At 46.3% G+C, this 25,298-nt stretch overlaps 1 protein-coding gene across 2 annotated transcripts in view; it reads left to right on the top strand.

The window, feature by feature from the left end:
* Positions 1-25,298, top strand: part of ZCCHC7 (zinc finger CCHC-type containing 7) — a 607,337-nt gene that overhangs the window by 286,575 nt on the left and 295,464 nt on the right. For both annotated transcript variants that reach the window (XM_069630519.1, XM_069630520.1), the window contains exon 6: positions 7,851-7,886. In XM_069630519.1, coding sequence (XP_069486620.1) covers positions 7,851-7,886 — 36 coding nt within the window. The remainder of the gene's footprint in view (positions 1-7,850; positions 7,887-25,298) is intronic.

Here is a 25,298-nt window from a genome sequence, read left to right as displayed (position 1 = left end):
ACCCCCCGACGCCACAACGCCTTGCTTTTCTTTAGTGGGCCAAAATGGTTACAATAGGACCTTTATTGTGGCGGAAAAGCATGTTCTGCGGACATCGAATATATGACAGCAAATCTCATTGCGAAGATTGGATTCTGGTGAGCAGGAAAAGACACTAATATGCAGCCAAACTCTATCACTGTAGGCTCGGGACCCGTGTCTGAGCCTACCCGTCCCACTTGGGGTGACTACAGCAAAAACAAAAGTTGATGATTGGAAGGTTGCCCAGAGCAATGCCAGAGGTTAAGATGAATTCTAAACCTTCCAGCAATCGACTCTTTTGTTTTGCTTAGCCACCCCAAGTGGGACAAGTATGCCCAGACGTGGATCCGTGCCTGGTGGGCCTAGAGACCCGAGCTCTACTCCTCACAGATGAGGTCCAACAAGGCTGAAACATGTCTGGGTATGCCTTTGGTCTCTTGCAGAAGGGTGGTGACGAATCCGTTGCGACTGGACTGCCCCTTTATGGGGTGGGACCTAGCCTGATTTGCATAGGGTATTTCCCGTTTGTAATGGCTTGGCATGCGAAGAACGATGGTCTGGAAGGATGCCCAGAGCAATGCCAGAGGTTAAGATGAATTCTAAACCTTCCAGCCATCACTTCTTTTGTTTTTTTCCTAGGCAAAACTACCAAACATATTCTATTAACAGTACATCCACCTTGGGGTGCTATTCGTATAGTGCACCAGGGTATACAGTCTTTTCACCAAATAAATTTACATCGAGAGCTTTTTCATCTAAAAATATTGACTGAAAGACTTTCATCGAAAAAACTCGATGAATAAGTCTTTCAGTAAATATTTTAAGATGAATAAGCTCTCCAATGTTTGGGGGGTTTGAGAGGGGGATCCCCAATAAAAAAAGAAAAAAAAAAATGACTCCAGTTCTGAAATTACTCGCTGACAATACACAAGATAGTTACACTCTGCAGTCTAATTCAGCACTGGACAGCTCCCTCTGACTTGTGTAGTGTTAGCAAGTAATTACAGAACTGGAGACATTAATTTTATTTGGGGTGGGGGGACCCAATAAAAAAAAAAAATCACTCCAGTTCTGAAATGACTCGCTGACACTACACAAGTAAGAGGGAGCTGTCCAGTGATGAACTAGATTGTTACTGTATGGAATCTAGTTCAGAACTGGACAGCTCCCTCTAACTTTATGCATGTTTTGTCGATTTTTCTTTACATAAAGTTCATTTACCGATTTCACATTCAAAATATGAAAAGTGTTCATATACTGAAACTCTTTACGGTAAGAGTTTCGGTATATAAACTCTTTTCACTTTATGTATGTAAATTCAGTGAAACATGCCCTCGATGCGCATTTTTCGAGGTAAAGACATGTAACTGTGCACCAGCACTTTTCTTTTCACATAGTAAATCGGGTTAAAGACTACTGTTCTGCAGTAAAGCAAGTGAAGAAAACCAGGGTAAGTAATAAATCCAGTTAGAAAATAGGTTACTAATTCAGAGTAAACAAAAAACAATACACCGCCTTATAAAAATAAGGCTCTGTACTTAAAAGTTCTTCCCTACTGAAGGAGATGGGGACTTCTGACTTTTAGGGCACTAGACCCCAAGTTAGTCCTTTGTAGAGTGTTATGAGCCTGTTAAGCAGGCACAACAAGTGTTTATATAGCCAACATGTAAGTAGTGAAGAACCAGGCAAGTAAGGTTCTTAGGTCCTCGCACCAGCCCACTTAGGGGGAAGCCCTGGGGTTGATTTTTGACCAGGCAAGGAAGAGGTAGGACTTTCCAACTGTTAAACCCTATGTTGTAGAAACCGTTATGTAAACTTCCCCCTCCACCCCAGCATACTATGATTCAGTCAAAAACAACTTGAGGCATCTCAATTTTCTGGGCCCACTTACTCTGTGCCGTGCTTCCATTGGAGGGAATCTAGGGTTCGCTGGTGCCAAGGTCACTTTCGGCATTGTGATTTAGGCCCGGATAGTTGGCAGTGCTGCACTTTGGCCTGATTGTCCCTTAGACTGGCCAGTTGTCCGACCTTTGCTCAGTGAAAGGGAGAAAACCAGAATGCTGGAGATGCAGGCGGGACACATGGATGAACACTGTGGTCGATAGCGGCATACGACTCTTGGGGCAAAGACAAAGGAGCAGGTCCTGAAAGGCCACTATTTCTGCTGTCTTTCTGCTGGAGAGTTGCAACTGCAGGGGAAAGGCTCTTGTCTGACCAGTTGCACATCACCAGAGTCCCAAGTCTGAACTTGGGACGGCAACCAGTGAAGCAAGGTAGCCCAGCCGGGAGCTGGTCACTCCACAGGTAGGTCCTGGTACAATTCCAAAGGCTTCCAGGGGTAGTATCCTCAAGCAGGCATCGAGACAGGTTGCTTCCCCCCTGTACCCCATGTCCAGGTGTTGAAGCACTGATGAAGGACTTACTGCGATCTGACAAAGAAGCAGAACTTTGCCGAAGTCAACACTGGTTGGCTGAAACAACGATCTACTGGTCTTCAGCCAGATGCTACACTTTGAAGGACTCTTAACTCCAGTGGCAACCTGATGAATGGCTGTTGGAATCCTCCTCTTACCCTAAATTCGAGCTGTAGTTCCCTCAATCCCATCGCTCTCGAGCCCACTAATAGCAAGCATCTGCACCATTCAAACTAGCAGGGGCTGTCCAATCATTGGCAGCCTTCGGCTACCACATATTCCCAGCAACAGACCTGCTTTCACTTGCCTACAAATGTCAGGACCGGTTCCAAACACCAGCAAATAGTGGGGTGTTATGTAGATGTCTGTGGATTGTGAGAAACCTGAAGGCACTCTCACAACTACTCCCAAGGGATCTTCTGATCAGGTGATAACCACTCCCCAGGGATCTTCTGATCAGGTGGCCAGGGAAGGACCATTGCTTTTGGAACCAGACCCTGGGGGTGGACAAGCGAGGGAGGATCACCTGAGTGGAGGGTCCTTGGGGATTGGAGAGAGGGTGCCGGAGGGCGAGCAATGGTATCCCCCCCCCCCTTTCCTGACACTGACCTACCCTTCCTTCCCTCAGCTTTTATGGGATATTGCTGTTAATATTCAAATTTTTCCCTTGAATTGACACAAAGTACTGAGAAGAGGGAGACGCCTCAAAGAGTAATGCAGACTTCCTATAGGAAACAGCACTATAGTACTGGGACGAAGAAGAGGGATCTTGAATACTACAGAACTGAATGTCAGGCATGTCCCAGTAATTGGTCTAAAATGGAGTCTGACAAGCCAGGCCAAATAATCGTACCTGAAACCCCTTGATAGGGCAAAGGTGTATAAAAGGTGAAGCACAATTGAGCAAGAGGAGAGAGCAGCAGGAACCGGCCCAACCCGCAATGAGCCAAGCGAGAACGGAACGCTGAGACGCTGAAAGACTGCAAGGTGAAGCAGAGTGCAAATGCGTGGCTACTGAGCCATGTCTCCAGGGAGCCAGTGAAGGCAGTATAAGGGAGCGGTGGAGAGTGTCAGTCCCTTTGTTAGGGCAAAACAGTGCTTGTTACCCTGAGTGGAGATAACCAGCCCTGTGGTGTCTGAGGGGCAGGTGTTGAGACCCTGACCTCAAGTATAAAAAATCATCTGAGCGAGGAAACTGAAGAATACAGCGACACGACCAGTGAGTTTCAGAGAATGTAAGAAACCCAGTTCGCGTATTGAAGTTGCTAAGCTACATTGAATCGGAGTGGTCATGTGCAATTGGTACATTCTCAAATTACTCCTATTAAAGCGGAATGAAGAAACAAACGAACGTGATGCTAGTAATGAATTGTCTAGAAACTATGTATCAGAGTGGTCACATATGAAAAAGTTTCACGTGTTCAAAAGTCTCTGAGCAATTAAGGAGAATTAGAAAGTAACAAGAGCTATCAATATTACAGAAAAGATACTGTGAAAGGTGTGAGCGAGCAGCCGAGGGGAGCAGTGAAGTTTGAGCAAAATGTCGAACTGGCAAAACTAAAACTAAACAAATAGGAAAAAAGGCCTTCTGTGAAAGCCGACAAAGTGGAAATTGGGCAAGAGATTGAGAAAGGTGCCAAGAAAGATAGCTCAACAACTAATGAACTTATGAGTCTTTTTGAATTAATCGTGAACAGCCAAACAAACCCAAGTCAAGATGATAGAAAGCTTGGGCATGGGCAACTGGTTGCATGACCTGTAGTTAGTGGACCATGCAGTCTGTCAACTGCGCCAAGACTAGGAAGCCCCAACAAATCTAGGAGAACTGTGAAAGCTTGGGGAAGGGAATTCTAAACTCCTACTGAATATTCTGAGATTGTTTTTGTGAACCAGTACTTCGAGCTTGGGGAAGGGAACTCGGAACTCCTATTGGAATAGTGTGAACCCAGTTGAACATTGTGTACTGAAACCAAGTGTGCTTTGAAAATGGGGAAGGGAAATCTAATTCCTGGTGGAATATTTGAAACTTACAATTGTGAGAACTGTATCCTGAACTTGGGGAAGGGAGCTAGAAGCCACTCCAGACTTTATTTGGAACACTGTTGAGTTAATTTAGAATAAACCTACACTACATTTAGTATTAGATGTGAGGGCAAGTGTAGGTTTTGACACAGGCTTTTGATTTGGACTTGCAGCCGTAGACTTTCCTTATTTTCCTTGGGTGGGGAAAATCCCACCATATTATAGAGCAAGTTAGGCATTACACCATCCCGATACTTAATAAAGATTCTACTGTTGAATTGGAAATCTGTTGTCTGTGTCATCTCTTGATAGCATGCCTGTCTGTGTCATCTCTTGATAGCATGCCTGTCTGTGTTAGGGAGATTTTTTAATTTCTGCGCTAAAATCCTCCCACCTTAGAGACCCTCGGCTCTTCTGCTGGATTTACAACGTTTTAATTTTAACCCCAGAGTGAGTGAGACCTTTTTCTCACTGTTTCATGTGTTTCTACCTGATTTGGAGTTTGTGTTTTGACTGTTTTAAGAGTTTGACAAACTGCATCAGCATCTGCTTTTTGTATGGTGACACACAGCACATTCAGTGCAGTGTCACTGAGAAATCCTTTATATTTCTCATAAGGTTTAAATACTTTTTCTTGGGTGAACTACAGTTCCCAAGAACAGTAAAGCAAAATTTACTTTATTTACCTTTTCTCTTTGTAGGTCCAGCACATACCATTTTATGTGGAGTGCTGGGGCGTTACCTAGTAGCCCCTTATCCTACATTCACATGTAACATTTTTATGTTACCCTCACAACTTTAAATGGCTGGTGGCAGTGGTTTACTTTTTCCTACCATTGTGCTCTTCTACCGCAGGCTGAATGAACTCTCAGCTGCAGTACAGCACCCATTGGTGACCATTTTGTCAAAATGGCTCTGTCTTCTTTTTTCGCCATTTTCTGTTTGTGAGGTATTTCTTGGATTTTACTCTGTGCGTTGAGACAGTTTTGAGCCCTTTGTTTGTCTTGCCTTTGGGAGGCTTCAGCCCTGAAGCCCGCCCCTGACTCCAGTCTGGAAGGACAAGATGTGAAGGGAGGGTCCCGAAACTCCCCTGTCCTTTGTCTCTAGGAATGCAACTAGTCCCGATTGGCTGGCTGGCTGTCCTTTTAGGACAGCCACACTGCTGTATGATTGACAGTCTAGGCTGTGCATGAATGGAAGAAACCTGCTTAAAAGACGGGGGTTTTCGGACTACAGGCAGAGTCAACCACTGGGAGAAACACCCAACGAAGAAACCATGAACAAAGCTTGCTGCAACCTCCTGGACCTTTGAATTGCCAGGTGAAGCCCTGCTGCTGTGCTGAACTCCTTTTTTCACCTTGACAGAGAAACTCTGGACGGAACGACTGCTCCCCTTGGGTTAGTGGGACCAACTAACCCCGAGGCATACAACACTGGACCATCATCCCCGACTTGCTGTGCCTCTCTGTTGCTTCGAAAGCCCAATGCCAGGGGTCGAGTGTCTGTAGTCGAGTGAAATGTCTGCAGCGGTAAAGAATCCGGCTAGAAGCTCCAGGAGCCCTCCTAAGGACCCTCCAGAAGCAGGACCTCCAGATCCAGAGTCCCCTCACCAGAGTGCAGGACCGAAGGAGTGAAGGAAGTCCAACTGGTATCTGTGATCCGCATCGCTGCTGTTTGCGAAGCGCTGAAACCGTGAAGTGCATCTGACCCGAAAAGAGCCCGTAGCTGCCGATGACCTCCCAAGTACCGCCGCAGGTGCCCTCCAGACGTCTTCCCTCTTGTCCCCACGGCTCAGGCTCAGGAACAAGGGTCTGCACCACTGTAGCAAGACCGAAGCCAGCTGGACCACTCTTCTAACCAGAGGTACTGTTTAGGCTTGGGGTACTTACCTCACTGCATGTAGCCGTGCTTTTCTCACTTGTGAAATGCATTGGCTTACCTTCTTTTCAAGTTGATTCCAACTCCCTTCCCACAAGTTTACAGCTTGTGACCCTACAGTGATTTTATTGAACCACTCTGAAACTTTGTGCAAGACTTTGATCTAAGAATTGCATCAGATCCATAGACTGTGTGCTAAATAACTTTGGCTGTCCTGGCTCCCTGAAGACTCTTCTAACTCCATTGACTTTGATATTGTTTGTCCCTCATAGGTGGTAGCCTGTTGTGTACTGGGGCTGCTGGGAAAGGCTTGTCTAGACTTCATTGGAGGATTTAGTTATCCTCACATTTACAGAGAAACTGTTCTAACCTTTTTACTTCCCTAATCCTTTCCGTTCTACAAACCTCAGAATATGCAAAGTTTATTAGTGCGATATATAAATGCCATTACAGTGTTTGTGTTTGAAGTCACCTCAGTGTGTAGGAATTGTGTAAGAAGCATATCCCAAAGATTATCCACTAACTTGTTTTGATTCTGAAAAGTAATTTTAAAGTCTTATTTACATTGTTACAACAAATTGCCTTCTTAAAGAATGCTTAATTTAAAAACATGTTAAATAAATAACTATTTATAACTGAAAACTTGAGTATAAGTGTTACCTATATTGACGAATTTCATTTGTACAGCTCTGCAGCTCACATTTACCCCTCTTGGGATAGGCCTGGCTGCTCAGTCACACTACCAACTTGTGTAGTACAGACCCATAACAAAAGGTGGGTTACCTAATACCAAGCAGATAAGTGTTGTGTAGTCTCACACAGTGTGAGTGCACCAATTCTTACCCAACAGTCTCACAGGGGGGAAAGCAGCAAAAAGAACATCTTTTCTATTGTCACTTTTGCCAGGAAGGAGTCTTCTGAAAATATACTGTGATCTATTATTTTTCTAATGATCTATATTTAGATACACAGTCAAATAGCACAAGTAATGTAACATCTCACCCTCGCCTCCAACCCATCTATCTTTGAGCCCACTTTTACTCCCCAACCCCTGCACCATTTTTGTCCTGTTATGAATTGTTTGAGATCTCTTGTAGGGGATGCATTTCTTTTGTGTCAGTTAAATTCAATACAAAATTAAGAAAAATAATAGTACATCCTATCTATCAAATATGTGGTTACAACATTACCCATTCCTTTTGGCAATAAACCATTAACACAGATACAACTAGGCATTTAAAGGACTGTGTACGTAAGGAAAATGTTTGCTGCTGCAGTCGCACAGAAAGCCTCAAACATCAAAATTAATTTAGCTCTCACATTCCATTAATGGAAAATGTTGTGGGGTGGTGAAGTGCAAATGCACTTATTGGCTGTGTTGGTAAGAGATGTGTACACCTACAATTCAAAGGTTTTTGGACTTTAATTTCCCTCTGACCAGTGGATAACAAGATCAGTCATTTTTAAAGTATTTTGTTCCATGCTCCCACCTATTTAATTATTTGTATTTTTCAGGCTTGCCCAGAAATATGGAGGCAGTATCATCTTACTGTAAGTATGATACTTTATTATATGCCTTCTCCCACGATCAGCATTATTTTTCTATGAAAATAAGCAAAAAAGCCGGCCTGGTGGACATTTTCTATTATTGCAGTGAACCCTAGTTCTTAATTATGTTGAACGTATTAACAGCATAGATTTACCATACCCCTTTGGCACTCTAGCAATAACTTTCTTTAGTCTAGTCTCACTGTGTAATGGACATTTTGGTCTTTCGTAATTGACAGGCAATGAACACACTAGATTACAGTCCTAAAAGATGTTATCCATATATATGGCTCATTCCCTTACAAAATTAAAATTAATAGAACAGTGGTTAACGATAAAGTACAGAAACAGTGATGGTCTTCTCTACAAAAATTGTGTACATTGGAATTGTTCTCTTGATGACCCTCGTACGCCTTGACTTATGTTTTCTCATTACTCTTTATGGACAATTAATGTGAAGAACATCTGTGCTCTGTGCCTATATTGTGTGTTGTTAATGTTAGTGATGTACAATATGTTTAGAACTTTACTCTAATTCTGTATTGGACAACATCTTTGACCCCTGTGAAGGTATCATGAAGAAGGACACGGACAACAGATTTCAAATTCAAAACAACCAATCGTATTAACTTATGTCAGGATGGAAAAAAAGCCATAACTTGCCCTGTGCTAAGTGGAATTTCCCTACCTAAATTAAACTAAGAAAAGTCTGAGTCAAACAGTTCAACTTGGGAATCTGTCTGTGTCCAAACACTATACTTGCCCTCTCAACTATATCTGTACAATGTGTAGGGATGTCAGCAACCAAAAGAAAACTGTTTAACACTGAGCAGCTTCCAGCTTGTGGCTTCATTTTAGCGCCCTTCCCCCAAGCTACCTTCACCTGATTGCCCCTTACTACCGCTGCACCTACCTGCAAGCAGCGCCACGTGGAGTCTGCACTCTGTGGTTTCAGCGTGCTCGCCACAAGCAAAATCAAGATGGCTGCCACACCTTTCACGGCCTCAAAAAGCTGTATTTTTTTAAAAACAAATTTTATTAATTTTAATCAAATAAAACAACAATACAACCAAACACGCAGTGCATTTCACATCCAAATAATTATATCAATTCTTTAATCTTGGTCACTGCTTCCCCCCCCTCTGACCCCCCCTTCATGAGCCTGTCTGTTCATCGTTCTCTGTGTCCGCCGCACGCGGCGGGGTCTCGCTTCCTATAGATTCTGACCACTCTTGTATTGTTACAAACAATTCCGCTATTAATGATTTCCATGCCATCAGGGTCCCTGTCTCCCCCCCCCTGTATCTATGATTAACGTGACCCCTTTCTCAGCTAGCTTTTGTGCCACTTCTCCCCAGAAACGCTCAATTACTGGGCATGACCAAAACATATGTGTCATATCAGCTTTCTCCTCGTCACATTTGGGACATGCTTGTCGTCCAGCGTTTTCAAACTTGGATATCCTCATAGGCGTCATATATGCTCTGTGCGTTATATATAGTTGTATTTGTTTTAGTCTGGCATTCCTTGACACCTTCTTATGGTATCCCAGTGCCCGTTCCCACATCCCATCCTCTATCGGGGTTCCCACTTCCGCCTCCCAATCTAGTCTCAATTGCTTCAAGTCCTTCCCAACCTTAGACATCACCATCTCATTCAACCTAGAAATCTCATGTCCCCCATCCGATATATCATATATTACCTCTATGATGGCATCTGGTTCTTCTTCTAATTCAGTTTCAGGCCACGTTTCCCGGATTTTCTGCACAAGTCTCTGGTATGTGATGAACTGGCCCGCATGCAGTCCTGTTTCCCCCTCAAGGGCCTCAAAGTCCAAAATGGCCCCCACCTGCCAGACGTCCCCTAACGTTATTAGCCCCACCGATTCCCAATGGCTCCTGATTATCGCCCTTAACTGCTTATCTTCCCCTGTCAACGCGACTAGCGGTACCTGCGGGGAGCATGGAAATGGGTTCTCCATCATCCGGCATGCCCAATGCCACATCTGCCACCCGAGCATCATCATCCGGGGGCGCTCACTCATTTCAGACTTTGGCAGCCAGATCATCTCTCTCAAGTAAAATGAGGTACAATCATGTCCAAATAGCCTAGATTCAGGGGTCGCCTCATCTGAAAGCCACTGAGCCACATATTGCAGCTGACTTGCTACGTAATACACCTCGAAATTGGGCAGTTTTATCCCCCCGTTTTCATAAAAGTTCTGCAGCTTCCACAGTGCCACTCTGTTCCTGGTACCATGCCACAAGAAATCCCTACACATACTGTTAAGTTTAGCAAAGAACTTCTTAGGTATCATGTATGGAATATTGCTAAAATAATGCAGAAGCCTAGGCAGGACCACCATTTTTAGCATTGCACCCCGTCCCATCATTGCTAAGGACAACTTAACCCAAAATAGCATACACTTCTCGATTTTCTTGAGTGCCACCTCGGTGTTATGCTTGTGTTCCTCCTCCACCGTATGGTACACGTCTATCCCAAGATAGGCCTCAAAAAGCTGTATTATGTTTATTCTGGTTGCCTAGAAACCTGGTCACCTGAGCCTTCTTGGCTAATAGGGCACCACCGGAGGCGGAAGCCGGTGCCCCCAAACAAAGGCCCTACGAACTAAGGCCCCCCTGTCTGTGCCTGAACGCGACTATACTTGGACTCTCGAATACTCTCAGACCTGTTCCTGCACATGCATAAGTGAGTACAGCAATGTACATGTACCATACAGAATATTTCACCTATGCATATCTTGCATTTGGTTTATAGTGCTTAATTCTCAATTACATTATGTCGAAAGACATGTCGGAAAAAAAAACATTCAAATGTCTTTTTTTTGTTTGTTTTTTGTTCGAAATGGGGGGTTCCCCCAACGCCCCCTTTTTTTTGTTTTGTTTTTTGGTTTTACCCCTTTCTTTTACTTACGGAACTTTCAACATAATGTTTTCGACTTTTTAACTGCACACCCTTGCATTTTACATATGCACGACTTATAAACGTTGTATGCAATGAGCGACACCTTATGATTATGTTGAATATGTTCTTGATGCATGTCTGTTGCTCCATTGTAGTCTGTTGCCTATGCCTTATACATATTAGCATGAACGTATGCTGTGAATGTACAGGATGCACTTAGGAAATAATTTCCTTCATTCTAGACGAGACTTCCTTGACAAAACTGCATAGTTGTTACCATACAGTCTTATCGCTATAGTTTTGAATACAGCAGTGTTCCATCAACGGTCTAATTGTATAGTATTTGTTGCTTAAACTGCTCAAGTAACTTAGCCTGGAAACTGAAGCATACCACTTGATGATTTCTAACTGCCAAACTGATCGATGCTAAAGGAATAGCACCATTGGTCCAAGACACTATAACACCCTATTATACATCCTACATTGTTTATGATGCTACAGCCTATCCACTTGCATAGATAGCTACCTGGTATATTGTCCCTTGGGACTAGAAGGATAGCCACAACAGCTAAGCATATTTAATCAACGGTTTTGTTGACTAGACCACAACATACGTCATCCAGGGCATTCTACTGCTCAATCTTAACTGCTCGGACCAACATTTATCCAGAGCAAAGGGTCACTCTCCTCTACTACTACACTGCTGCAACCCATAGTCATTATGCACCCTTTATGTCCTAATAGACTCCTACTAGGTACCATATTTAAGGTAGTGTGGCTAACGCTACACTGTCTTCCCCATCATCACAGTATCACCTGCCAGAATCCTGACTACTATATACTCTTCTATGACGACCTTAAATAGTATTCCTATGATGACAGGTATTCCTACATCATCTCATAAGCTTAGCCTACAGCAAGGACCTTCCATCCTACAGACCCCATGTAGTACCCCTGATAGAAATACTAGACTGCATGCACGCTTATCCAAACTGTATGAAACGCCAGCTAAACAAGTAGCTAGACTAAACCACTTAAAAATTAGCCTACCCCATAAAGTATCTACACAGTCAAATATAGGCCTGACTAATCCTAAAAGACCTAAACCTAACTCTGCCATGCATATTAGTAAAGACACTTCTAGATCCAATTTACCATATGCGTCAGAAACCCCTCTACCTAATCTTAAAGGGGCCCCAATAAATGCAAGATACCTAGTTGCGCACACAACTGAGATATCCGACATCATCCTAGCAGATAACCTTGAGCCATTGAGCTCTTGGCCATTACAGAATCCTGGTTGCATGATGCCGCAGGCCCTGCCCCCTCTCTTGCAGTCCCTGACAATTATACAATCCTGAGAGCTGATAGACATATCTCTCGAGGAGGAGGCATAGCAATTATTGCAAAAAATAACCTTTCCATGAGATTAGGCACTTCACCTACTCTGAAATCTTGCGAATGACTATCAGTCAAAATACCTACTGCCATCTCCCACACGTTGAATATTCATCTTATCTATAGACCACCAGGCCCAATTGGAATCTTCTGTGAAGATATCTCCATGTCTTTGTCAAATAACTTAAAAAATATTTCTCAAACCCTAGTGTTAGGTGATTTTAATTTAGGTTTTTAATGATAATACGGATCCCCAATCCACTGCCATCGCTAATATTCTGAAAGAACTAGGCTTCACCCAGAAAGTTAACCTACCTACACATGACAAAGGTCGAACCCTTGATTGGATCGCAGACTACAACTGTAATGTCTCAATCACTACCATAGCCCCTCAAATTTGGACTGACCATTATCTTCTGTCATTTACATTGGCAACTAAAGCGGCTATAGTTCAGACTACCCCGCTTGCCCCATCTACTCTAACGAGGAACAAAAAAAAATTACAGTAGACAAACTACATCCTCACATCCTACCTAACCTCAACTTCCCTACCTGATAACATGGACCCTAACTCTCTAGTTGAAGAATACAATAAATCTATGACCACTGCCCTTGACGATATTGCCCCTCTCAAATTAAGGAAGAGTAAACCTAAAAAAAATCTCAACACAATCTTAGACTAGTCAAAAGAAAATGTGAAACTGCTGGGAGACTCTTACCCTCATCAGAAAATAAAACAAACCTGATCAATATCTCAACCCAATACAAGAAAGACATCCTCCTTGCTAAACAGGAGGCGTATAATAACAGAATATCACAGGCTAAATCGAGCACCAAAGAACTGTTCACAATCTTAAAAGAACTAGAAACACCCATCTTACCGCAAGAAAACTGTATTAAAGACAAAGGGCCTCATCACGACTTGGGCGGTAACGCCGGCGGTATTAGCGCCGGTGCTATCTGCCCTACCGCCGAACTCCCCAGCGCTAATAGCGCCGGATCACGAGTTCGGCGGTAATGTTAATCCCCATTCCCCATTGAGCCCATTCGGGAATGCCCCATTCCCCATTGGGCTCAATGGGGAAATTTCGCGCTAATACCGCCGGCGGATTTCCCGCCGGCGGTATGAGCGCGAATTTTCGGTGGATTTCCCCCCAGCTCAGAGCTGGGGCAAAATCCGCCGAAGTCCTGATTTGGCGGACCCTTAAATCCGGCGGTAATAGCGCTACCGCCGGATTTAAGGGTTACCGCCAAAGTCGTGATGAGGCCCAAAATCTGGTGCACTGACATTCAGCACGCCCTAACCAACAAAGTCTCCAATCTAAGATTGTCCAAAAGAAAGCCTCACTAGTACCTCTGTCCACACCTAACAAGGTGCTGTTGCCTTATTGCAAACAAGAAACGCGTTTCAGCTTCTCCAAAGTCTCTGTTATTGAGGTGGAGAAGGTCATACTTGGACTCAAACCATCCAATTGTAAGGGCGACCAATGCCCAGCACAACTTATCAAGGATGCTGCTAGAGAACTTGCACCCTTCATCACTAAACTCATTAATGCTTCATTTACATCTGGTACTGTCCCCAGTAATCTGAAAGAATCCTGGGTACTTCCCCTCCTTAAGAAGCAAACCCTTGACCCAACTATACCCACAAATTACAGACCTATAACGACTGTGCCATTCCTTTTAAAAATCTTAGATAAAGTGGCATATATTCAAATCCAGAATTTCCTAGAATCTAACCTCTTACTAGGATCTCGCCAATCCGGTTTCCGTCCTCAACACGGCACGGAAACAGCTCTAATTGATCTCAAAGCCCAAATAGATGAACTCAGAGATCAGGGTCAATTAGCTCTACTCCTCCTCCTAGACCTCTCGGCTGCATTCGACTTGGTAGACCATAAAGTCTTATGCTGCCACTTGGACTCTGCAGCCCATTTTTCCAAGGAAGCCATAATATGGATAGTCATTCCTGAGCAATAGGACTATGAGAGTCTTCTCACCCTCGGCATCAGCAGATCCTATCCCCATTACCTGTGGTGTACCCCAGGGATCCTGCCTCTCGCTGACCCTCTATAATGTATTCACTAAGCCCCTCTTTGACAAAATGGACCATTTGGGTATCGCCTACACGAATAATGCAGACGATACCCAAATCCTCCTACCTCTTACCGGAGATTGTGCCGGAGACCTGGCTTTGGTGAATAGAATTCATGTTATCGTTCAGGCATGGATGGCCACCCCTGGACCCTGCGTGAACGATGTTAAAACAGAGCTCATCATCCTAGGCACCACGGTCCACTTGTCCAACTTAAGTCCGGACTATGCATACTTCACCATTGACGGTAACTATCAGAGTAGCCAAGGAGGTGAAGACCCAAGGCTTCTATCTAGATGCCACTCTAAACTTTACAAAACAAATTCCCTGGCATCTTCTGCATATACGTGCAAACTAATCAGAGCAGGCAAACAATTTCTCTCCACGAACAGTTGTCTAATTCTCTCCAGAGCTCTCATATTTTCCAAATTGGATTATTGTAATGCCCTGTACATTGGTGCGAGTAAACACATCATCCAAAAAATACAGGTACTTCAGAACAACGCTCTGAGAGCAGCACTAAATATAACAAGAAAGAAACATATTTCCTCCACCAGGAGACAACACAATTGGTTATCTGCTTTTGACAACCTTCGACTCAAAATGGCCACCCTCATACACAAATGTCTAAATAATAAAGCACCGTCTTACTTAACGGATAGGATTATCAGAAAAACATCTCACAGACCGACCAGATTAGCCAACTCCAACTGTCTCCTTGTACCACGTTTTAAACTCTCGACCATTGGGTGATCCAGCTTCCCAGTTAAGGCAGCTCTACTGTGGAACTCCTTCCCCCCTCTCGTAAGAGAAGACCAAACCTTTACTAAATTTAGACAGAACATGACCAATTGGTTGAAAGAGAACGACAAGTAAATCGCCATGCCGCAGCTGCCATTATCACCTAGATGCCAGTTTAAATATTTTTGCTATACTTTGTACTTGATGTGACAAACCTTGTGGCTCTCCTGCTCTTGCTCATTGTATACTTTTGGGTATTTTTGACTCTTATTATGTATATAGTGAGCTTTGTAATTAGTCCTGCATGTAAATTTATATGTCTTTATATGATCTTACTATGTACTTCTTTTGCCCTTATATAACCAAGCTGAACGTATTCTTATGTCCTGCGCCCTGATACCTTCGGGTCTAGTGTGCACTATAAAGAAATAAACAAACATAAAATAGTTCCACAAAGAAAAGTCTCAAAAGTCTCTTTCTTGGATTTAGGATGCAACAGTTTTTTCAGGTCTCTGGGTTTCCTTCCCCAAGTTGGAACTCGGGGTGCCCTTACCCAAGTCCCAAATCACAGTTAAAAAAAGAACCACAAAGTATTCTTGTCTCCACAGTTCAGTTAGTGTTGTTTCAAATATGTGTTCAGATAATTTCGAGCTTTAACACAGGTTGAAAATGTCACTGTAAATCAGGCTTCAGGATCTTTTTTTTGCATGTTGTTTAAGTGTGAGAAACCTGAAGGTGTCTCCCTGACTTGTCCCCAGGGATCTGTCACCCAGGTGACCAGGACACGGCCATCGCTATTGGATCCAGTTCCTGGGAGTGGACCAGTGAGGGAGGATCACCTGGATGGGGGGTCCTCGGGGAGTGTAAGTGGGACACCGACTGGTGAGACGCGGTATTCCCCTTCTTAACAACACCTTTTCCTCATCCTACCACGTAGGATACTTAAACACTACCCCCCCCTTTTCGACACAAACATTTTCGCTTACCAAGAAAGACAACGGACTAACACCAGAGCTGTTTCCTGACATGTCCCAACACAAGGGTCATGCAAAGTCGTGCAATTAACTAGAATCACACACCTGACGGCCCTTTCCATTCCCCACAGGGGTAAAAAAAAAAAGGTGGAGCATGAGAGCATATTACGAGCAAGGCAGTCCGCACAACGATGTAGCTAATCCAGTACGGCAATTCAAAAGGAGGAGAAAGGCGGCGAGAACTGAAAGGGCGACAAGCAACCTTGCACTTTCCGACCCAGACCTGTGAAGCCTCCCTGGAAGGAATCATAAGATCGTGAACAATAGCTACCATATGTTGCAGCAGGTGTCAACGGCACACAGAGCCCTCCTACACTGATAACCAGTCCTTGGAGAGACGTCTACTACCGTGGTACCATCCTTGACTCCAGAAACAAGAAAGGGCAAGCAGTTTATCACAGCCCATGAGTCAAGGGGAGAGTCGATAAGAAACCAAACTGTGTTGAACGAAAGTCTCAAATGGCAGAATAAGGGATGTTCAAACAACTGTTAACAAGAGAGGGGAACCAAGCTGCAGAAGGGCCGGCACCACATGGGTGCTCATTCGAGAGACTCTGGTTGATCCCTTGTTTGTTGAAACTACCGATACCACGAGACCTTAAGAGGGCCGGAACAAAAAGGTCAATGTGGACATACAGAGGTCTGGCAAAATCCTTTGTACAGTCGAAAGTCCTTGACATATATGTTAATGGAAAGTGAAGAGATATTAATCCCGCTTAGTGAGAAAGGAGAAGGAACGGTGTGGAAGGCGAGAGTGAACCCGCCAGAGGGATGCCGACAGGAAGGGGCGAAGCTTGATGCCCTAAAGAACATTGTGATGACAAGAATGAACCTGATGGAGGGATGTCTACAGTGCAATGTTTAAAAAGACATTAAGGCTTGTGAATGTAACAGGTGAATAGGAGGGACTGAGGGGTGAAGAATAGTCACCCTAAGTACAATCAAAAAGGAACTTTTTATTTGTTATCAGGAAGACAGCTGGTCCTCAAAAGCAAGGGACTTTTTATGAAAAGAGACTTAACCTTCAAAGGTCCTGATAGCTGGTAACAGAACTGTTGTCTCATGTTGGGAAAGCTCGAGAGGGTGCTGTGCTCGAGTCCCGCCTTGTCCCATGCTCAAAACGTGCGGAAATGAGACCATGGCTACCACATCCTGACATATCGTTTATGAACACTTTTTCTTTGTTGTGAGCATTATCCCACACTTTTTTTTAATCTAGTTGTAAGGTTTGGCAATAGTTTTCTTTATTTTTTATTTTATTTAGTATAGGCCTTTTACTCTAACTTCCCGTCCCCTTTCCTCCATACTGTATGGGCGTCCCTCGCTAGGGATGGGAGACGGAACCTTTTTCACCAGAACAAATCTTCTTTCCCTTTAGGCGCGTGGGCGCGCTTCCCAGTCGCCTTTTCCGCGTCGACGGGAATGGGCCAATTTCATCACGCTCATGGGTTTGGCTTCAGCCATGTAATACCACACGCTCTTCCCTGGCTATTTCTTCTATCTTTTTTTGTTTTCTTTTCAATCAGGTACTTTGTCCTCCGACGCCATGCGCTTCCCCGGCGCATGTTGACTTCAGCAGGTTTCAGCAGGTGTCCAGCCTGTGAGGGGCTCTTCCCTACGTCCGAACCCCACGCTCTTTGGCTCCACTGCCTTGGCCCCGACCACGGCTGGGGCGGCTGTTCCGTGTGCGACGCACTGACTCCACGTGCACTGAAAAACAGGATAGCTCGGAGGAGGGAGCTCTTCCGGAAGTCAACTCCAGAGGACCTCAAGGACTTTGTCATCATCGTTCGAGGCCAAGGACAAGGCCTCTATTTACCATCACACCCCGTAATGGCGACTCCTTCCCAAGGAAGCGCCCGAGCGGGAGGATCCTCTCGGGTTCTCGCACCAGCACACGTACTGAGGCTAGTCCAGCTACCGGCCTTACTGCCGAGGGGTCTCCAGAACCTTCCGGTATCAGTGCTGAGAAACCGCAAAGGTTCTTTTAACAGGGTTACACAGAGGGGCAATGCCCTAGTACCAGCATTATGTCAGAGGGGATGCCTATACGCAGCACTACCGGCAGTTATGTCGAGGGCAATATGCCTTCCAGGCCTCGTCCTGAGGTGCAGGGTAGGCCCCCTGTTCAACACCAAGCATCTTGTGAGAGGCTGGGCCCAGTGAGCCAGGCACCACGTCTCCGACACGTGGCAGACAGCTCGACAAGATGGCCGCTGTGTCAGACAAGATGGCCGCCTGTCCAGTGCCATCCCTAGGAACGGAGCGGGCGGAGGAACGAGTCATAAGGTGGGACTGGTTTCAACCAGGTACGTGGTCTACAGCCTATCAATCAGCGCAGGGCAGTTATCCACTGCACCCCAGGCAGAGTATGCCCCGGCCCCAGCAGCTGTCAGCCACCCAGCCAATATCTCCTGCCACCTCTCCAGCCTCCGAAGACGGGTTCTTTGAGAGGTTCCTATCGCTGATGAGGACCCCTCTAATGGGGGCCATCCTCTGGGATGCTATCAGGGACATGCTTCCCCGGTCACCCCACCGGTGCCCATAGTCATTCCTCATATGACTCTGGCGCCTCAGGCCACAGTGCAGCCCCCGCTGCCCATACTGGCTCCTTCGATTCCGGGTCGCCTACCTCCCACAGTTCAGGCGGTTCCGCACCACCCTCCACAGCAGCCTCCGGCTTCCACACCACAGCCTACGGCACCCAGTACTCCACCTACAGCCCCGGACTCTCGTGTAGACACAGATGAGGAGGAGGACCCCGACACGCTGTCCTCCGCCAGGGACCTCCATGAACGCCTTGCAGGTTTTGCAGAATATTTGGGCCTCCACAGCCATAGGTCGAACAGCCCAAGGAGGGGGTCTTGGCAGAAGTCTTCACCCTAAGACCCCCTACCAGAACGGGGATCCCGATGCAGAAAGACGTTGTTGCCCTTGCCAAGAAGGGGTGGCTCAAGACACACTCGGCCCAACCTGTCAATTGGTGCTTCGAGGCCACATACAGGCAGATGGAGGGGGATACACTCTTATTTTTGGCCCTTCCACAGCCGCACTCCTCGGTGATGGCTGCGACGTCACTCTATTGTCCTCTGCCACCTCGTCCTCGGTGCTGCTAGGCAAGGAGGAGAAACTCTTGGAGGCATACAGGAAAAAAGCTTTACTCTAACGCCTCCTTGCACCTGCGTCAATCCAAAGCGTATGCCATGCTGGCAGCCGTTAACCAAAAGCTCTGGCAGGAAAAAGCAGATATCCTACCGGAACTTCCTGCACAGAGCCAATCATCCTTCAAGGCGGGCCTAGGAGTAGCTAGGCTGGTAGCGCAGGACATCATGGAGTCCATGGTAGCCCACATCGATAACTGTTGTCGGGCCGTCGGCATCGCCACCGACATGAGAAGGATGGCTTAACTCCGGGCTACCAAGTTTAACCCAGACGTCCAGGAAAGCATATTGGACCTTCTATTTAAGGGTAGAGACCTCTTTCACTCCACCACGGATGAGGAATTAGATTAAAAAAAAGAAACGCACGCAAACTGCAGAGTCTTTATCTACTCTTACTAAGGCCACGCCCAAGGCGTACACCCAGTCACATCAACGCTCAGACAAGGGGCGGGCGTTTGGCGGGTTCCAGGGCTTCCAAGAACGGAGGTCCAGACAACCTGACCGTACTCCGAGTCAGCACCGGCAGAAACAACAAAGGGTGGTGGGGCTAGGGCTTTTCCCAATCCCCCTCCTCCGCAACAGCCTCAGAGGGAAAGAAGGCATGACACGTCTTTTCGGGGCCACGTTTCTCCGGTGGAGCGCAGGTTTGCCTTTCACGTGCAGTTTTGGCACCAGAATTTTTCAGAACCTTGGATCCTATCCGTAGTCTCTACAGGGTACCGGCTACCAGTCTCCTCTTCCAGAGATTGGGACAGCAACTCTGTCAGTGGAGATCCATTTGCTCGTCCAGAGCCAGGCAGTGGAAGAAGTCCCAACCTCCCAGAGAGTCTTGAGCTTTTATTCCAGGATTTTTCGCGATACAGAAGAACCAAGCTGGCCTGACAGTTGTTTTGGACCTTCCCCCCCCTCAACCTTTCCCTTCCTCTGCAGAGACACTGGACAAGGGAGACTGGATGTGCTCCCTGGATCCGAAGGACGCGTATCTACAAGTCCCGATTTAGCAGCCTCATTGTTCCTTTCTGCAGTTCAGGATCATGGGCTGCCATTTCCGATAAAAGGTGCTACCCTTTGGCCTCATCTCAGTCCCCAGAGTATTTACCAGGTTAATGAATGCATTGGCAGCCCTCCTCGGGGCCACCACGTCTACCTGTACCTGGACTACTGGCTCGTCAGAGCCACATCCCCGGAGACGGTTCTCCATACCTCCTCCGTGCTAATGAATACGCGTCACTACCTGGGGTTCACTATTAACCTCAAGAAGTCTTGGCTGCAGCCTACGCAGACCCTGACCTTCCTGGGCCTCATTTGGGACACAAGTTCCGAGAGAGTCTTTCCCTCAGAGGACAAGATCACGGCCATCAAGAGAGCCACGGCTTACTTCCTCACCAGGACAGTGACCTCTGTCTGGTGGTACCAATACTTGTTTGGTATAATGGCAGCGGTTCTACTGGCCATACCCCCCACAAGACTCAGGATGGAGTCAGGAGAAGGGCTCCAAAGCGGAGCTGGTTATCATTCCGATAGCACAGCGAGTAGAGCGCTCGCTTTGATATCTTTGCAGAGCCTACTGTCCCAAGTTCGAATCCCGGCAGGGCCAAACTCAGCCTTTCATCCTACCGAGGTCGATAAATGAGCACCACACACCGTGGGTGATAATAAGCAGCGCTTGGATACCTGAGGGTTCGTAGCACTGTATAAATGCTAAATTATTATTATTATTATTCATTCCTCCTTTTCTCTGGTTGGACCTCACTTGGTGGTCTGCTGACTTTCCTGAGGATGGGCAAGACCTTCCGGCAGCCGGTCACCATTACTATGGACTCTTCCCTAGAGGGCTGGCTGAAGGCCATCTGGCTGGCTCTCAAGGCCTTTCTTCCTCTCATCGGAGGCAAGGTAGTACTTATCCAGACGGACAACTCCACCAGACTGTACTACATCAACCAGGTCCCCTACACTGTGCAACCTAGCCATCAGCATGTGGTAATGGGCACTGGAGAACAACATGTACCTCATGGGCGTCCACCTCCCGGGGGAGGCCAACCAGGAGGCGGACAGGCTCAGCGGACTGGGAGCGGACAATTACGAGTGATAATTGAACGACCTGGTACTGAAGGAGATCTTACTCAGATGGGGGCACCCCCAAGTGAATCCGTTTGCCTCATCGGACAACAGGAAATGCCAGCAGTTCGCCTCGTGGCAGGGGCAGGGCCCCGGCTCTCTGGGCGACGCATTGCAGATACAGTGGAACGGCATGACAGCGTAAGCCTTCCCACCTACACCCCTGGTCCTCAGAGTGATCTGCAAGATTACGGAGTCACCTCAGTACCCTTCTGATAGCTCCATGGTGGCCGGTGAGACCGTGGTTCTCCGAGCTTCTCAGCCTATCGGACAGGCCACCCATTCACCTATCACTTGGCCCAGCTCATCTCCTGACCCAGCAGGGGGGCAGAGTAACCCACCCCGCCCCTCACAAGCTAGTCCTTGCAGTGTGGTTCCTGAGCAGGTCACGCCTCTCTTGAGCCTCTCAGGCTAACCTAGAGATTATTCAGGGCGCCTGGAGCAAGGCTACTAGGAGCCAATATAGGAGTAAATGGTCTAGATTCCGTCATTGGGCTGACTCTAAGGAGATCGACCCCCTTAAGTGCACTTTGGATGATGTGCTCTCCTTCTCGTCACACCTTGCCCACTCAGGCGTACAGGTTGACACATGCCGCACTTATTTGGCAGCCATCGGGGCTTACAGGAATTCGAAGGAGGGGGTCTTCTCCTCCTCCAACCCAGTGGTCAAGCAACATTTGGTGGCCCTCCACAGACTCTACCCGCCTATAACGAAACCACACCCCTTGTGGGACCTCAGTGTAGTGTTGGGCACCCTGGTGCACAAACCATTCGAGCCAATGGCACCTGCAGACATCAGGCTGGTCATCATTAAGACCGCTCTGCTTGTGGGCCTCACCTCGGCTCGCAGAGTCAGCGAGGTACAGGCTCTAGTGGCATCAGAACCCTACACAACCTTTCACAAGGACAAGGGTGGTCCTGCGGACGCCCTCCACCGCCCGGCCTGCCTGCCCAAGGTAGCCTCCTCCGTCCATCTTAACGATGAGATAGGCTTACACACTTTCTTCGACAACCCTAAGGATGAGCCTCAGAGAATGTTGCACTGTCTGGATGTCAGACGCGCTCTGAAATACTATCTGAACAGAACCAAGGATCACATTTGGTGGGTCAAGGCCCGATTATCAGGCTTCCATAGCAAGGTGGATGGTGTCTGCCATCAGGGAATCCTATGAGATGCAGCACAAGCCAATGCCAGCAAACATGCCTGCACATGCTGTCAACATCCCAACATGTCCCGTGGCAGGTCATCAGCAGGGCGGCCACCTGGGCCTCCCCTTCGGCTTTCTGTAAGCACTACTGTTTGGACGCCGCCTCTAGGTCCGACACAGCCTTCAGCTAGGCGGTTCTGAGGAACTTGTTTTCTTAAGGAGGGTCGTCTCTCCACCCTAGAGCTACATTCAGTTGTGATCGCCCATACAGTATGGTGAAAAGGGAAGGGACGGAAGAGTAATTAATAGTTACTCACCATAGTGACTAACATAATCTTAGTCCATAGTCCCCTTTCCCCAATATGTCCACCATCCTCCCCCCTAATAATGGAGTCATTAGGCAATGTTACATTTTGTCAACGCCTCAGTGGGTACTGAGGAGTGGCGCCAGTGGGCGGAGTCAGGCGAGCGCATGCTCCCAAGGCCGCGCTGCGCGTGCCTCTAAATTTAAAGGGGAAGATTTTTTCGGGTGAAAAAGGTTCAGTCTCCCTTCCCTAACGAGGGACGCCAATACAGTATGAAGGAAAGGGGACTATGGACTAAGAGTATGTTAGTCACTACAGTGACTATTAATTTATTTGACACAACGCCACTAGGACTGCTTTATTTTCATTTGATGTTTGTAGCTTGGTCCCAGCTTAGATTCAGGTTTAGATTAGGCATTTTTCCAACTTGCATAAACAGTTGAATAAATACCTTTGAACTGTATTCACTCGTGTTTGTCGTTACTGTTGCCACATGAGTTCCTTACAAAAGTCACACTAGTTTTAAGCATACTGTGGTTTCTTTAGCGTTACATTCATTTTTAGCACTTCAACATTTAATGATTTGCTTAGATTTAAAGTTTCTTTCCCCTTTTTGGATTCCAAAGGTTTTGCTTCTGTTTAGTAGAAAAGTTTTTATTCAGTCCGATATTCAATAATTATATGTCTTGTAGTTAAATATTTCTTTGTTTAACTTTAATTGAATGGCTCAATGTTCGGAGACCTTAGGAAACGTGTTTCTTAATATACGCAACCACCCTGATGCAAAGATTTCCCATCTGTTTAATAATTAACAATGAAAGGATCGGAGACTTTCGAAAACGTGCTAATCCGAGGCACGCGACCACTCCGATACGAAGTATTCAGTAAATAAGTTCACACACGCATGCGCTGGGTTTCTCATTCCCCAGAAATGAACTGGTCGATTTTAAGAGTTTGTATTGCAGTGCGCATCACACAGCCTTCTGCTTTTAGTGTCAGGTCTACAAGTCCTGCCCCTCAGACACTCCTGTGGTGTTCCTCCAACATAGGTGAGCGAGCACTTCGAGCAGAAAGGAAAGGCGCAGTCTTCGCGCACGGCTTCCTACACCCTTTTCAATGTGCTCCAGGGAGTTTCAACTCCTACGCCATGCTTTAGGGTTCTCTGCCATGCTGTAGGGTTCTCTGCTGCATGCACCGGCCTCCTTGTCCTTCTCCTGTCGCTTTCTTCTGCCACTGGGCTGGGCTCCATTTATACACCTGCAGCCCCTTGACAGGCTGCAGGTGTGGATGGCCAATCAGCAGGCATCTTTCTTGTCCCAGTAATAGAGTGGTAGAAGAGCACAGTCTTCATTGCTCATATTTGCCTCTTTTTCATCCCAGAATTGTGTACATTGTGGAGAAATGAGGGGAGCTGGCTTATAACGGCCATAAAGATTGGGTAGGGTTGGGTTGGTTGCCACTAGGGTGATTCCATATCTCTCCCAAGGGCACCCCACTCCCACTACCCAAGGATCCTCCACCAAGGTGATTCCCCCTCCCTCCTCAATTTGCCACCCCCAGGGTCGGGAACCAATAGCGATGGCCTTTCCTTGGCCACCTCTACAGGTGATCCAGGGGGTCTAGGAGTGAGAATACCCTCAGGTTTCTCACACTCCTTGGATTTCTGAGAATGTGTTTGGCAGGTCGTTGGCACTACATTCCCAGTGCTAAGAATGGGGATGGCCCATACATGCTCTTGCCATAATTAGCATCTATTGTACCGAGCACTGCACAACAATGCCTGCAGCTGTTAAGGGGATAATGAAAGTTCAGCCACGTAAATGTAATTTCATTTTAATGTTATGAAATCTTGCTGCAATCTTGATTTCAGAGTCTTGTCATTTAAGTGCCAAAATGTATAGCCTCTCATCAAACATCAGCACACAGTACATTGCAGAAAGTGATGTGTATAGCTTGTATTGTTCCTTTAAATTAAAAAGTCTCTAGATGTCTGATATTTTGTGCGAGAACTGTCTTAGTTCACAGTGACTAATTCACAGGGTAAGTCTACATGGGTTTCGGGGAAGTTACAGAGATTCAAAGCTTTTGTTGAGAGCAGTGAGTAAAGTTGCGAACGCTGTTTCTGGATGCTTTTAATAGCCCTTTGAATTTTTGCTGAATTTCATGGAACAAGGTAAGTCTCTGAAATGATGATCTTCCCCTAAACACTAATAGTTTTTACCCAGATATGCACAGTTTTTTGCATCGTATTGCTTTCAGCAGGTTAAAACAGGTTCATGAAAACCTAGCAATTTTTAACGTTTCATGAGTTGTATGTATACAGAGAATAAAATGGGATTCAAAAACAGTCAGGTAACGTAAGTGAAGTCTGCACTGCTCTCCAATTTGTGACAAGTATGGTTTAAGTAGCTCTGTATGTGTAATGTGATAGGGTGTCCTGCCTGGCCATCCTGGAGGATGGTGGGGTCACTAAGGGGACCAGGCGTGTCC

The sequence above is a fragment of the Ambystoma mexicanum genome, chromosome 6q (assembly GCF_040938575.1).
Source record: "Ambystoma mexicanum isolate Mex_15411 chromosome 6q, UKY_AmexF1_1, whole genome shotgun sequence".
In the NCBI taxonomy this organism is placed as follows: Eukaryota; Metazoa; Chordata; class Amphibia; order Caudata; family Ambystomatidae; genus Ambystoma; species Ambystoma mexicanum.
The sequence above is the reverse complement of the archived record's forward strand: the minus strand, read 5'-3'. Positions and strand labels throughout refer to the sequence as shown.